General features: G+C 38.7%; 1 protein-coding gene across 7 annotated transcripts in view; it reads right to left on the bottom strand.

The window, feature by feature from the left end:
* The window catches only part of ANK2 (ankyrin 2), a 286,613-nt gene extending 272,676 nt beyond the window's left edge, over window positions 1-13,937 (bottom strand). For 5 of the 7 annotated variants that reach the window (XM_087874452.1, XM_087874455.1, XM_087874462.1 and 2 more), the window contains exon 1: window positions 13,124-13,937. In XM_087874452.1, coding sequence (XP_087730578.1) covers window positions 13,124-13,198 — 75 coding nt within the window. In that variant the 5' untranslated portion in view covers window positions 13,199-13,937. The remainder of the gene's footprint in view (window positions 1-13,123) is intronic. The other 2 variants (XM_087874451.1, XM_087874453.1) reach the window with 1 other exon arrangement.
* Window positions 13,938-14,369: the final 432 nt, after the last annotated feature.

The raw sequence follows: 14,369 nt of genomic DNA, 5'->3' as shown, positions 1-14,369 counted from the left end.
CCAGCAACTTCATGAGATGGTGAATAAAGGAGGTTCTGAAGAACATGTCATAGATGCCCGCAACAGAGCAAAATATCTTTAGCACTGCCATTGGAACCAGTTTGGCAGAAAAGACCAAGACTGCTAGAATTGATGCTCCAGTCAAGACAAATATTCCAGATGAAATTTAGGATTCACAGTGCAGAAAGTCATAAGTGCTATGGTCTGTTTTGACTCTATTGAGTCAGAGGCTGAACCATCTAATCCAACAATTTGTCAGCCTTGGAAGCCAGCAGGCAATCAATCACCTGAAGCCGTGAAAGGAGACAATGAGAAGGAATAGCTAAGGGCAGATGCAGATAATGAGGGAGCAGCTCCTGGCAGGGGGCCTAGCCATATGATGCACCAGCAACTTCCAAGGACAGAGCAAAGGCAATCTGCTCAGTTACTCAGAAAACAACATAACAACACCTCTAAGCAAGCCTTGCCTTCACCTGTGGCTGCTTAGCTGCACCTACCAATTTCAATTGGAAACAACTATCCAAATTTGGATCTGCATTCCTCTACCTCTGTTCTCAGACTTGAGCTTTCTGATACTTGAAGCCTTGATCCCCAGACCACTTTTGTTTCCCTGCCACTCTCTTATCCCATTTTCTTAGACCTTTATACTGTTTACTGCCCATCTTCTAGTCCTGCCTTTTGTCTCTAATGACTACTAGTCTGAACCTCTGGTTCTAGACTCTTAAAGTTTTAACCCACATTAGCTACCAAACAAGATCTCACCATTCCAGTATTTTTCCTAGAGTTTGTGTGAGAATGCTTAGTTAAGCACTCTACTACCTTAATTGTCTGAATTACAGAGCCATCATGAAACCATTTGGAACTTCTACTGTTTGATTGCTCAATCTAGAACAGGGCTGTCAAACTCCTGGCACATGGGCCAGATGCATCATGCACTGGCCACGCCCGCACCCAGTTTAGCAAAGGGGGGTAAGGTCCCGATACATCACGTGACGATAACGTGACGTGAGTTTGACACCCCTGATATAAAATATTACATAAATATCCTATCATTTATTCTCTAACATTGGTTATCAACCAGAAACAGCTATAATTAGATTTAATCTTTTCTTAAGGAGAATGTAAAATAAAATCAAGAGAACATTTAGTAATGGAAAGATATACTTGTCAATGTTTTTATGTACAATTACCAGAATGGTTTAAAGTAGATAAAAGATTTTATGGCTTTGAACAGTGTAAGAAACAGTATGAAGCAGAATTAAGTACAACTGATGAACATGTAATTGCTAAAGTATATAAAATTTTATTGAAATTTGAGGTTTGGCTACTGCTGGTGAATGCTAGGTCAGCCAAAAAATAAAGTTCTCCTTATCCAAGATCTTATTGGCAAGGAACGGGTCAACCTGGCATGCATTACCAAGACCTGGCTGACTCTAAGAAAGGGGGATTCCCATCTTATGTGCTCAGCCAGTTTTAGGGTTTGGCACCAGCTAAGGCTCCAGGTTGGGGCAGTGAGGGGCAATGGTCATCTGAAAATCTCTCTTGGCCTTTTCTTTTGGGACTAATGGACAGTTAGAAAAAAAGACAATGAGCTTTGTTTATGTATATGACACCTGCAGTGAGATTATTATATTCTCAACATTTTTCATAACAGAGGAATGTTTAATGAAGATTTGCAGAGATGGCTAAATTGACTTCTTTGGTCAAAGAAAAGACAATGTCTACATTTAGGCTGACTAGAAATTCTTTATAAACTTTTTGCATGAAACAGAAAAAAGGTACTTGTGATTTGTGATTTTGATAATTAGAAAAAAATAAATTATAAAAATTGTGACCTTTTTTATAACCACAGAGTAAGAGATATCTTTGTAATCATACATAAATTTTCTGCAACAAAAATTGGAAACTTCTATTTCTTTTTTCTGCACTTTTTTCTTTTTCTTTGTTTTTTCTTTGTTTATTCTGTATTAGTTTTTGCTATTTTTTATCTTCTCTTTAAAACTTATTATAAAATTTGTGCAACAAAAGTGTAATTCTTCAACATTTACCTAATGGCTGCATCTTGGCAACCACTATCTGGTAGTCAAAGATATTAAAACTTTATCTCTTTGCTGCCATCTAGTGATTGGTAGATCGATAAATCAACAAACTAATCATAATAGTGGAATGACATTTTAAACACATTTCAACATAAGCACCAAAAAAAGAGTTAAAAAAGATCTGGCCTCTGATTTAACAGCTATTAACCTTATGCCTCAAACTTTGGCAGAAACAAACATACATTTTGTGACAGATTTGATGAACAAAATGAAGAATTAGAAAATGAATTAACATGGTTTATTTAGCATAAACTAGGATTTGTATCCACTGTAATTTGTTGAGAAAGCCAGATAGACAAGTAAAATAATCAACTCTTGTTTATCAGCTTCGTGTTTGTTTTTCTCTGCATGGTTTTTCTTTCAATAGCCAGATTTCAAAAGGAGTAAAAAAAAAGAAAAAAAAGAACCAGAACTAAAACATGAATAAGTCACAATTCAGGATTCAGACCAGTGGTGGGTTTCAAATTTTTTTACTACCGGTTCTGTGGGTGTGGCTTGGTGGGTGTGGCTTAGTGGGTGTGGCTTAGTGGGCATGGCAGGAGAAGGATACTGTAAAATCTCCATTCTCTCCCCAATCCAGGGGAAGGTTAGTGCAAAATAAGGTTAAGAGCCTGGTGGCGCAGCAGACTAATAGCCTGTTATTATCATTCAGCTGCCTGCAATTACTGCTAGTTCGAATCTCCCCAGGCTCAAGGTTGACTCAGCCTTCCATCCTTTCTAAAATAGGGAAATTGAGGACCCAGTTTGTGGGGGCAATAAGCTGACTTTGTATAAATATACAAAAGTATGAAGGCTATTGCTTAACGCATTGTAAGCCGCCCTGAGTCTCTGGAGAATCAAAATTTTAAAAAAAAATTAAAAAAATCCCCATTTCCTCCCGATCAGCTGGGACTTGGAGGCAGAGAATAGATGGAGGTGGGGCCAGTCAGAATTTTTACTACCAGTTCTCCGTACTACTCAAAATTTCTGCTACCAGTTCTCCAGAACTGGCCAGAACCTGCTGAAATCCACCTCTGATTCAGACATAATACAAAGCCATAAATAAAATAAGTCAAGCTTAGTGAACCAAATCCAAATTTTATTGTTTTTAAAAATGTATGAATTTTGAAGGAAAATAGCTAAACAAATCAGTGTTTAGTATGTGCTAATCAGAAAAGCAAATGAGTGGGGAAACAAAAAGCAAAGAAATCAAGACAGGCAGCCTACACTTCAAGCACTCAGTTATGTAACAGACTAGATTGGTAGACACAGAGGCAGAGAAACAAATGAAAAAGCAAAACCACTTACCACCGCCTACCAGTTAGTACTCTGCTTATCACCAACGTTCAGGGAAATGCAACATGAAATTTGTTCACATATACAATAAAGAAGAGATGCTATAGAGCATAGAGCCCTAGTTATAGCAGTATAGCTGGAATCAAATGGTTAACAGAGTACACTCATCTCTAATCTTTTGCAAGCATTTCTGATGAATGAATCTTTTGTTACGTAAACAAAGATTCCTTTAGCATTGAAAAGTTTCAAGTCCTTGCCTCATTGTGCTCCTATATTCAGTGGGAGCAATTAAAGCATGCAGATAAGCCAGAGTACTTTACAACCATGCAGACTTCTCTTTTTAAAACTAAATTAGTTATACAATATGCAGTGCAAGATACTTGATAAAGTTCTCAGACTGCACAGTGTCAGGGTAGTCAGTTTTTTTCTTCTTAGGGTGGGAACCACAGACGTATTGTTGGACTCAACCACAGCCATGATTTGATTACCAACAACAGAAAAATGTGGAGCAGTCACATATAATTGATCCCAGCAGTTGGTAGGAAAAACAAAAACAGCTATTATTTTAATGTTATCAGACAAATTACAGTGAAATCTATATTTGTACGCTAATTGCAAAGTTGAATCTTCCAAGTGGTTCATACCTAAAGGAATCAACTCGTGCCCACGTGTTGTCTATAATCTGTTACGGCATTAAAACTTATAAACACCCCCCAAATTTTTGATAGTTGTATGAATTATGTATTATATTCAGTAAGCCAAAATTTCATATTTTGTCATTAGGTTTTATGGCTATGACTGCTAACCTGTGGAATCTTACATGACAGTGATTTGCACTGAACTCAGTGGGAATATATCAAGCAGTAGATAAAAGAAAAACAGGTGTAAATAGTTTCTTAAACTTACTATAGGAAAATGTAATTTTTCACAAATCGTTCCAAAAGGTTCCTATAATTTGAACTATTTAGATATATTTATAACTGTGAAAAATAATTGTTTTTACTAATTTCACTAATTGTTTCACCCTGAGCCAAAACAAAATCAAAATACAAACAAAATACTCACATATTTACATGATTCTTTTTAGTTCTTCCAAATGTTTCTATCACAATTTCTACCTTATACTAACCAGGGGTTTCAGGTAATCTTAACTATTGTAATTTTATCCTTTTAATATAAAGCTATTTCTGATGGTAATCAAAGCTTTTCCTTTGTAATGGAGAGCTTCTTTTGATTCATTCAGAGTTAATGAAAATAGTGTTCCTATGTCAAATTAGTGCCAGCTGGGGGGAGATATTCCTACTTTAAAATATTTTAAAATAAAGTATTTAAAATACTTTATTTCACACCAGAGAAAACTAGAAAATACAGCAAAATTTGCTGGTATATCTCAAATGATAAATAAGTCAGAAAAGATTTGATTTTCAGTTTTTGTATAATAAGGTAATGATTGGTTCTAGACTACATTATACTGCTGAAATAACAAATAAAACCCAAAGGAAATAACCCAGAGTGGATTTATATGTAGAAAGCAAGAAAAAATTAGAGTACATGGTCTTATTTCTGAACTCAGATGTCATTAATTAATGCTATGTTTTGCATAAGCTGCTGGTTATTGTACATTACAATTTAATAAAAATAATTTTAAAAAGATTTTCCAAACCTGAGGTCTGTCTGTCTTTAATATAAAAGAACTCATGAATTAGCTTCCCTACTTCTTTAATGCTGAAGCCTCTCTACCAACTGAAAGCTGATTTTCCAACAGAATGTAACATGTGACATTAAAAATGTGGAATTTGGGGGGCGGGGGTGTAATTATTGGAAACTGCAGGATCTCCCAATTGTGAAAAATAAATTCTTTCAGGCATGCAAGTAATAATCCAGAGTTAAAAACTAAAACAGAATTAAAGTCGACTGTGTAAATTTACTATATGATCTGCTTATAGCTGAAATAAAATGGGAAGAGATTATCTCCTGGGTCTTATTCAAATTGGGAATGCAGAAGTTAGTAAATTTTCTCTATGGTCACTGTCTAGAATGAATTTAAAACTTAATTTCCCACTTTCAAAAATCTCTTGGACCACACTAGCTTTCAAAATTATATAACTGTTTGTCTGACAAATTAAAGAATTTTAATCCTTTTGTTTTTAGTGAAAAGCTGTACAAAGTGTTTTCCATACAAAAAGCTGTCTCGCCTTAATTTTAGAAAGACACAATACTGAAGGAAACAGAATGGGAAAAAGAATAAAAATTTAAATTTAATGCAATGTTTCTTAAAATATTTTTTCCAATAATAATAAGATACATATATTTTATTGTATAAAATCCTGACAGGAATTTCATATATTATTGATATATGGACTATATTTTGCTTCTCTTGTTGTAGACTTTTTCCAGTACTGAATTAAAGGGCTATCTGACTATTCTTGTGTCACTCAAAACCATGGCAGCATAACTTGTACTGTCCTCACTGCCAAACTCTTATCCTGTCTCTTCTGCGCCTGTCCTGAATCATTGCTGACTGAAGTTGCGCCACTCATTATAGGAAAGTTTATTGCTTTTTTCTTCTTGCTCTAATACTGGTTCCATCACCTGTTAATGAGGAAAATATCCAAAAAAGCAAGAATACTAGGATGGGCCTGGTTTCTCTCATTTATCTATCCCTCCTCCCTCCTTTCACATCTCATTTAGCATCTCCCAAGCTAAAATAATGTAAACTATGTAAAGATATGGCAAGACAGTAGGGCAGAAGTATCCCCTGAAAGAACAGTCAAGTCCTGCCTTGATTGTGCACTGAGTCCTAAGAAGCTGGAGAACTGAAATTGACTAGCTACTGGTGAAGAATCAGAAAGTGAAATTGGCGAGTAAACTGGCAATTCAGTAACAACAATCTGATTCAAAATCCCACCTTGTTTTCTGGAAGCTGAAATGAGTAAAGGTACAGTTTATAAAACAATTACAGTGGAATACCCCATATAAATGTCTCCCCTCCCCCAGATAAAATTATAAAATGTTAACTGTATCTTCCTTTCCTGGAAGCCTGGAAATAATTTGTTTTCAAAAGCAATGGAAGCAGGCAATGGATATGAAAGAACTCTAAAAACAAAGTACAAATGCTGAAAAAGAAATAGTTGGTGTGAAAGCATTCCCATCATTCCCAGGATTTGGCAAAATACATCTCTAATTGAATCCACAGCAAGTCAGCAAGCCTGATTTACAAGTAACATATAACAACATGTTAGATTTTACACACCTTAAAGCCCTGGTGAGCTGGTGTCCTCTTAAGAGGAAACAACTACTTTAAATCTGGTATACCTGATAATAACAAAGAGAGAAAAAAGTGGCATTGTCAGAGCATAATTGTGTGGTGGTAGAGTGCAAGTGAGGTCATGGCAAGTCATCCACAACACTGTTAAAAAATAATACATCTTGACACTCTTTTTTTTTTAAATCTTCACGGTTTCATTTGCACCTACACCTTCAGAAAAGAATAAAATATTCAGCTAAATTTATCATTCCAGAGATTTTTCCATTTGGTAATAGGATGCCCAATCAATAGTACCAGAGACTCCTTACATCAGGAGTGTCAAACTTGATTTAATTGAGGGCCACATCAGGGTTATATTTGACCTCGGGAGCCGAGGTGGGCTTGGCCAGCTTGACATCACTCATGTTGGGGGCATCTGTGGTGGCCCAAGCACTCTGCCAGCAAAAATGGGCTCCCGAGCTCCATTTTTGCTGGCAGAGGGCGGGAGGAGGCAATCGCAGCTGAAAACAGAGCCTGGGAGGACTGCACACAGCCCTGACGAGCGCCGTTTTTGTTGGCAGAGGCACTGCGGGCCGGTCCTTTGCTGTTTCTAGGCCAGCCCCGGGGGCCAGTTCTAAGCACCCCGCAAGCTGGATCCAGCCCCGGGCCTTCAGTTTGACACCCCTGCCTTACATGATACAGAGTTCCATAGAAGCTTCTTCTTAAGAAAATTGACAATCAAATAAAAAAGTGGGAGGATGAAGGCTGATTCAAGGTACACATATGCAAAACAATTCTTTCCAATACTATCTTCTATAATATAACCTCAAAGCAAATGCTCATATTTATTTTCAATAAAAAATTAATAAGAAATTGAAAAGTCTGGTTAATCATAAATCTAATCCACTGCAGGATTAAGTTGAGTGATTATTTCTAATTCTATATTTGCTAGTCAGTACATCTCTTAAAGAGAGTCAATTTAGTGGTTAAGCCATCAGTCTAGAAACTGAGAATGTGAATTCTCTTCCCTCCTTTGGTATAAAACCAACTGAGTGGGCCAGTCACTTTCTCTGAGCCCTAAGAATTAGACAACAGAAAACCATTACAAAAAACCTTTGCCAAAAAACTGCAGGGACTTGTCCACTGAGTCACCAGGAATCAAAACTAACCTGAAGGCCTACAAACACAAACAATTCTTAAAGACCATAACCAGTTCATACCTTACTATCCAATTACCGGTACTTTATGAATGATAGCTCTTATATTGTTAATAGATTAGGCAGTAGCCAGGAACATGCAGAGCAGTATTTCTTAAGTACATTCCATAAGACATCAGTGTTCTGCAAACAGCTTGCAGGAATGCCATGTGAAAGTAATTGTGTACCTGGCCCAACTCTGCTCCTACTTGTTATTGTATATGTAGAGTTGTACAAATCTTTATCAAAGCAATTTGATTATCACCCCAATCAGCACTGTAGCACTTCAAGCAATACTACTCTGCTGTGATGTAAACTTCTCTACCTGTGCAGAAGTCTCGTTCAAAGCAAAGGTTGATATGATGCTGTCAAGTTGTTCTAATCAAGAAGCAAGATAAATGTATGCATCACTTGCCACCAAACACTGGTGGGTTTGATCCCCTGGGTCAAGCCCATAGTCCCCGGCTTCAACTTCATCACAAAGCCTACAAGCGCACCTTACAATTACCAAGCATTCCCATTTCAAATACAGGGAATAAAGCCTCAGTGCCAAGGTCTTCCTTGCACAGTTCTCACTCACTAACATTATGCAACCGTAAGCTAGCTAAGCAAAAGCAAGACGTATCTCTCCGCTTTCACTTTTGAGCAATGCTCTACCTTGGGTTTTTCCTGGACAAAACCCACCTGACTTTGCTGTCTTTATTACTGTCACTCAGCCACCTGAAGAATTCGCCATTCAAAACAAGTTTGCATGGATAGTGTGTCCTCCAAAAAAGATCACATAGCCACACACATTTTAGTTATTTTATGAAACAGGTATAGGTTTAAAAAAGCAAAGAAAACAGATTTTAGAGTCTAATAATGTTGAAAGAAGGGTCGCAGTGGCTTAGTGGCTAAGATGCTGACCTTGTCAATTGAAAGGTCAGCAGTTCAGTGGTTCAAATCCATAGTGCCGTGTAACGGGGTGAGCTCCTGTTACTTGTCCCAGCTTCTGCCAACCTAGCAGTTCGAAAACACATAAAAATGCAATTAGAAAAATAGGGACCACCTTTGGTGGGAAGGTGACAACGTTCCATGCACCTTTGGCGTTTAGTCATGCCGGCCACATGACCACGGTGAAGTCTTCAGACAACGCTGGCACTTCAGCTTTGAAATGGAGATGAGCACCGCCCCTTAGAGTCAGGAACAACTAGCACATATGTGCGAGGGGAACCTTTATTGTTGAAAGGCTTTAGAGAACTTCTAATTGATTGTTCCCAAAAAAGCATAACAAATGCTTTAAAATACAGTTTAAAAAAATATTAGCTTCTAGTCAGAAGTCATTCAGCATATTTATATTTGAACCAGTATAGAACAGCCATGGATAAATCCACTGCCATCCACTGCCAAGCAACTGAAGAAATTTCCAATTACTCAGGTTATCCTGAGAACAACTTTTCTGGCAGCATTCCAACCATCTTTGTGTTGGCTATCATTTCGTGTTGTCATTTAATCAATTCCAAAACTTTTATTTTCTCTGGCAATAGTCCAGTTTGGGTCAGAATTTTTATCCATACTATTTTTGCTCCAAGTCTGATACATATACACACATCTTATGTGCCTATAGAGGGTGGGAAGAAAAATGGAAACACATAAAAGAGAAAATGAAGCAACTAAAGATAAGTACACTAGAAACTTGCCCTGGATACAATGTGATGGAGAGTATTCATAGCATTAACCATAGTTTATTCCAAGTTCTAGATTTGTGCACATATTGAATACTAATATGCTTTAAATCCTTTTAAACGCATGCTATGATTTATTACAAAGATAATATAAAGTGTCTGGGTTAAAGGGACTCCAGAAAATCAATCAGTGAATGAGCAAATATCTGTATTTGCTATTAACCAGCAAAATGGTAATCATGTTGTGTTTGTGCAAAGTTTTTGGTTTTCTCTCAATCAAATGAATCATGAGTTTCTGGGAGACACACAGACTTTCCCAGATTATACTAATTTAAGAATCAACCCACTTGAGGCAGAAGTGCAAATGGACAAATACTACATTACATTACTAGGTATGAATTGCAAGGTATGGATTTCAATATATGATCCAGAGTTCTATCTTAAATTTGCTGCATGCTGCATGCTGCATTAGTGAAATGCAAATACTCATTGCAGACAAAAAAATGTATGCAGTATTCAAATGCATAGACCTCTACTAGCAATTTAGAATGATAAAATTCAAAAATTACTGATTATACAAACTGTCTCTCTTGTAAGCTTTACGAATCTTAAGTAGACACCAACCAACTGTAAACTCGGTCTTATGCTTCATTATATTTTGTTCACAAGTCCTGACACTGAAAAACAAACTCTGATTAAATTTTCATTTAGTTTTCTTCTTACTAAAAATAAACTAGGAGTGACTGGAAGTAGAGTCTTTCTAGTTTCTACTGAAACAAGAAGAGCAGACAAACAAATAAAAAATGACTAGAGTTATAAGCTTGACCTTTCAATATAGAATTAATTGTTAGTTATTCAAGTAACTATCTGAACATAGAATCTGTCTGCATTTCAAGTCTTTGCAGTTACACTGTCAATCATTTATTGTCAAACAGCAGACAGAATAACAATATAATACCAATTTTACTGCAAATATTTTTTGAAATGTTTTACATGAAAAACAAATAGTTCAGTGAATCTAAACATAATCCCTGTGAATGTGGGAAGGGACACCACCCTAAGTATCTCTATTCATTTCCAGAATCTTCCATATTTTAAATTAATCTATATATATTTTCTTAAATCTGAAGTTGGCAGTAGTTTTGGTATATCAAGTGAGATCAGGCAGATAAGTAATGCTAGCAAATGAATGTATACATACAAAAGTGATGCGGTATTCTCTGAAATGTATTATGTTTTCCAGTTTCATGTACCACAAAAGACAATACAGAATGAAAATAATTAATTGGTAATTCCAAACATCCATCACTTTGCATAATTGTTTCTTGACCAAAAGCATACAATTTGATTAATAATTTTTTCATGACAGATACATTTTGATAGAAAGTGTTAATATATGGTACAAGTATAGATATATATTGTTCTACAGTTGTTTTCAGAATTTGATAGATAGCACATTTTTATGGTACCCTTATGCAGAGAGAGAGAGAAAGAGAGAGAGAGAGAAAAGAAAGGGGGGGGAAGGGAGAGAAAGACCTGCTAAAGCCATGTGGTTCCTATTAGAATCCTAATAGTATTTTGCAAGGCACTGCTCACTGCAGCAGACAAATTCATTTTAGATAATTTAATGGATGGTACTGGAAACCAAATTCATTATCTCTCAAATCACATAGCTAGACATTGCCTGTATCCATGACACAGCTTATCAGTCTAAGAAAAAAGCCAAAAAGAAAGTAAGACAACAGAAGGGTAGGTTAAGATCATAATTTAGGTATAAAACAGAATCTAATTAAGAGACAATACAAATGTATGTACAAATAAAATGAATTGTACATACATTTTATACGTATAAAATATTTGCAATCATAAAAATTAAAAGAGCAGCCCCCTAAAAAGTTCAATGCTGAATTTTTAAAATAGATAACCTTTGATATTATTGTGCTAAACTTTTAGCACCATCACTGAAATCTTGCTGATATTGCAGCTCAAGCTACTTGCTAAATCACATCTCTCTCATTCTTCACATTATTTACTGATGACTGAATCCAGGCTGAGATGGAGCTACTGTTACTCCCTTGTATTATAAATGCATGATAAAATACATTTCAGGTGAAGAAAATAACATGTACTTATTTGCATTTCCCCAGTAATCAGCAGTGTAGAACTGACTTTGAGTGCTTCTTCCATTTTCATACAAAATCAGAATCCTGAAATACTCAAAGCTGCAGCACTATTCTGTTCTACACAGTAGAAACTGCATTCTGTATCACTCAGTAACACACCATGGAATGTATCTCTGCATTATCACACAGAGCTTATGACAACTAAATGCTATAATTGTTTTTTTCCTTCCTTCCTTCCTTCCTTCCTTCCTTCCTTCCTTCCTTCCTTCCTTCTTCCCAGGGTTATTGGTTGAAACTGTACTCTCTGGCAAAACTGTATCACCTTCAAAATATGGTTTTGATATCTCAATAACATTTAAATATTATGTAACATTTCACATTTGACAGGCATGCTATCAATATTTTGTTTGCTGGGAGAAATGAACTAGAATATTATCCCTTTGCTTGCAAGAGGAAAGCAGAATTATACATGTTTACTGATGAGATAAATGGAACTTTTCATATTCTTTTCACATTCACTGAATGTGATATGGTCTAGGTAGTATGACAAAATATATACATGGATCTTCTTCTGTATTTTGCGTGATATCTGAGCTAGGCAGCAAACGTGCATGAATGTTATATAGTTAAATGATGTCATTTAGGAGGAGGATGCAGCAATTGCTGTGTGGTATGCTGTATGAAATTCTGTACCTGCATATAGCACATCAGTCTCTGCAGAAAAATAAGTAATACTAAAGAAAACCAGGCAACCTGTTGTCTAGCGATCTTGCATATTGTGTAAACGGACCTGTTCTGTATTGTAGTAATGCAGATAAGCTTGTATGATGGGCTGTTCCTGTGCACATGACATTTACAGGTTTTACAAGGGTAAAACTTCTCTGTACTACCCATCTGTAGCAAACAACATGGAGTTCTGTCTCTCCTTAGGTTATGCTAATATGAAGGCTAGAAAGCTCATCTGATATGACTGAAAGGCAGGGCATCAATTATTATAATTTGTGGTGGCACAAGATGATGCGGAGAGGAACGTAAAGGAATTTGATATAAGCAGGGAGCTGAAACAGAAGGTGATCGTCTGGCAGTGGGTCTGTGACAGAGAGCAATGCAATCAAGGGTGTCAACAAGCTTGTTTGATGACAACCTTGCCCGTTGAAGCAGTCCCTTCCTTTGCACTTGCGCGCACAAACCTGACTTGGTCATTTCCATTCCCCCAGCGCAAGCTGCTGAAATGGACCTTTTTTTTAAAACAAAAAAAAATGATGATCAGCGTTGGAGTTGCCTCCACCCGACATGGTCTCTCTCGTCCCAGCCGCGCCTCCCTGGCAACCCAAATCCCCACCGATCGCAAGGTAGCTCCTTCTTCCCAGGTGTCAATAATAACAAGCGGAATCCCAGAATGGGAAAGCGCGCGTATTTACGCGGGTTTGTGTATGTGCCAGTGGGTAAAAGGGTGGGTGATTGTAAGCGCCTGCCACCCTCTCTACCTCCGTCCGCGGGATCCGTAGAGCGCACCCACCTGCCGAAGGCGTGTCTGGCTGGATTGGGGCGATGTCCCGCCTCCAGGAGGGCCAGGGGAGGAGGGGGAAGCCATCTTCCGTCCCTGGGCTGAGTCTCCGATCCGTCGCTCCGCTTGTTTCTCCAGCCCTAGGAAAGTAATCGCCTGGTAGCAAGTGCCGCCAACCGCCGTCTTCTACTACTAGTCCCTAAAAGCAGCGCTGAGCTCTCCGTCTCTCTCACGTTCCTCAGTGACCCGTCGCCCTTCTTCTTTCCAGCCTCGGGCAAAAAAAAAAAAAAGGACTTGGCACAGCCGGTCAGAAAGCACGCCCGAATTCCCCACAGCTGCCCGCCTCCGCCTGCGAGGAAGTGGACGGGGGAGGCGGGAAGCGCGGGAAGGGCACGCGACTGGTCAGGGAATGACCTTCCCCGGGAAAGTCGGAGACGCAGCCGCCGCAGCTGCTGCTGCTTCCTTGCGCTCTGGCGGCGGGCGGACGCCGTGGCGCTCCTTCAGCGCCTGTGCTCAATCTGTTCCTCCAAATCTTGGTGCAGCAGCAACAGCTTCATCTGCGCGCGTGCGTGTGCGTGGTGGACTGGGGAGAAGGAGAGGAAAAGAGGACCAGCGCTGGAAGCGCCGTACCGCTCGTTTCTCCTTCTCTCTCTCTCTCTCCCTCGCGACGCGCGCGCCCGCGCCCTCACACATACACACGCGGAGCGAGAGGGAAAAGCTGGATCGAAGAAAAGGGGAGGCTGCGTTGGCGATGAGGTCATGGACAGCGCCTTGAAATACTGCCGGTGGCTGCCCTGCCTTTACCGGCTGGCCAAAAAAAAAAAAAGCGAGGAGGGAGCGGGGGCGTGGAAACGGAAATTAAGAATCCCACCCCCCCCCGTAAAATAAACGCCAGAGGGCCGTATACGGTCCCGTATAGCGACGTTTCTTCTCAACGAATTGCAGGTTTGTGGCCAGTCGGCGCTCGCCACAAAGCCGGCAGAGGTGTGGTCGCCCAGGTTTTTTGCTTCTGTCCTCGGCAAAATGGGGGGCGGTTTGACAGAGCAAGCCTATTCAGGTTACCTTAGTGATTCCCAAATCCTAGATTCTAGGCTAAAGCGACCTTTTCCCAGTTGTCGCTTGTGGCCGAAGCTTGATTCAAACTCTGCTAAGCCTTCTTTGGCTCTAGGATTGCACCCCAAAGCTAAGCACGTTTTACCGAGTGAAACGAAGACATCACAGCCAATTTATTTGGGGCTAAGAGCCCCATTAGCTCCAT

Source organism: Pantherophis guttatus, chromosome 8, assembly GCF_059756535.1.
Source record: "Pantherophis guttatus breed Tessera chromosome 8, ASM5975653v1, whole genome shotgun sequence".
In the NCBI taxonomy this organism is placed as follows: domain Eukaryota; kingdom Metazoa; phylum Chordata; class Lepidosauria; order Squamata; family Colubridae; genus Pantherophis; species Pantherophis guttatus.
This window is presented reverse-complemented; position numbering and strand designations above follow the sequence as displayed.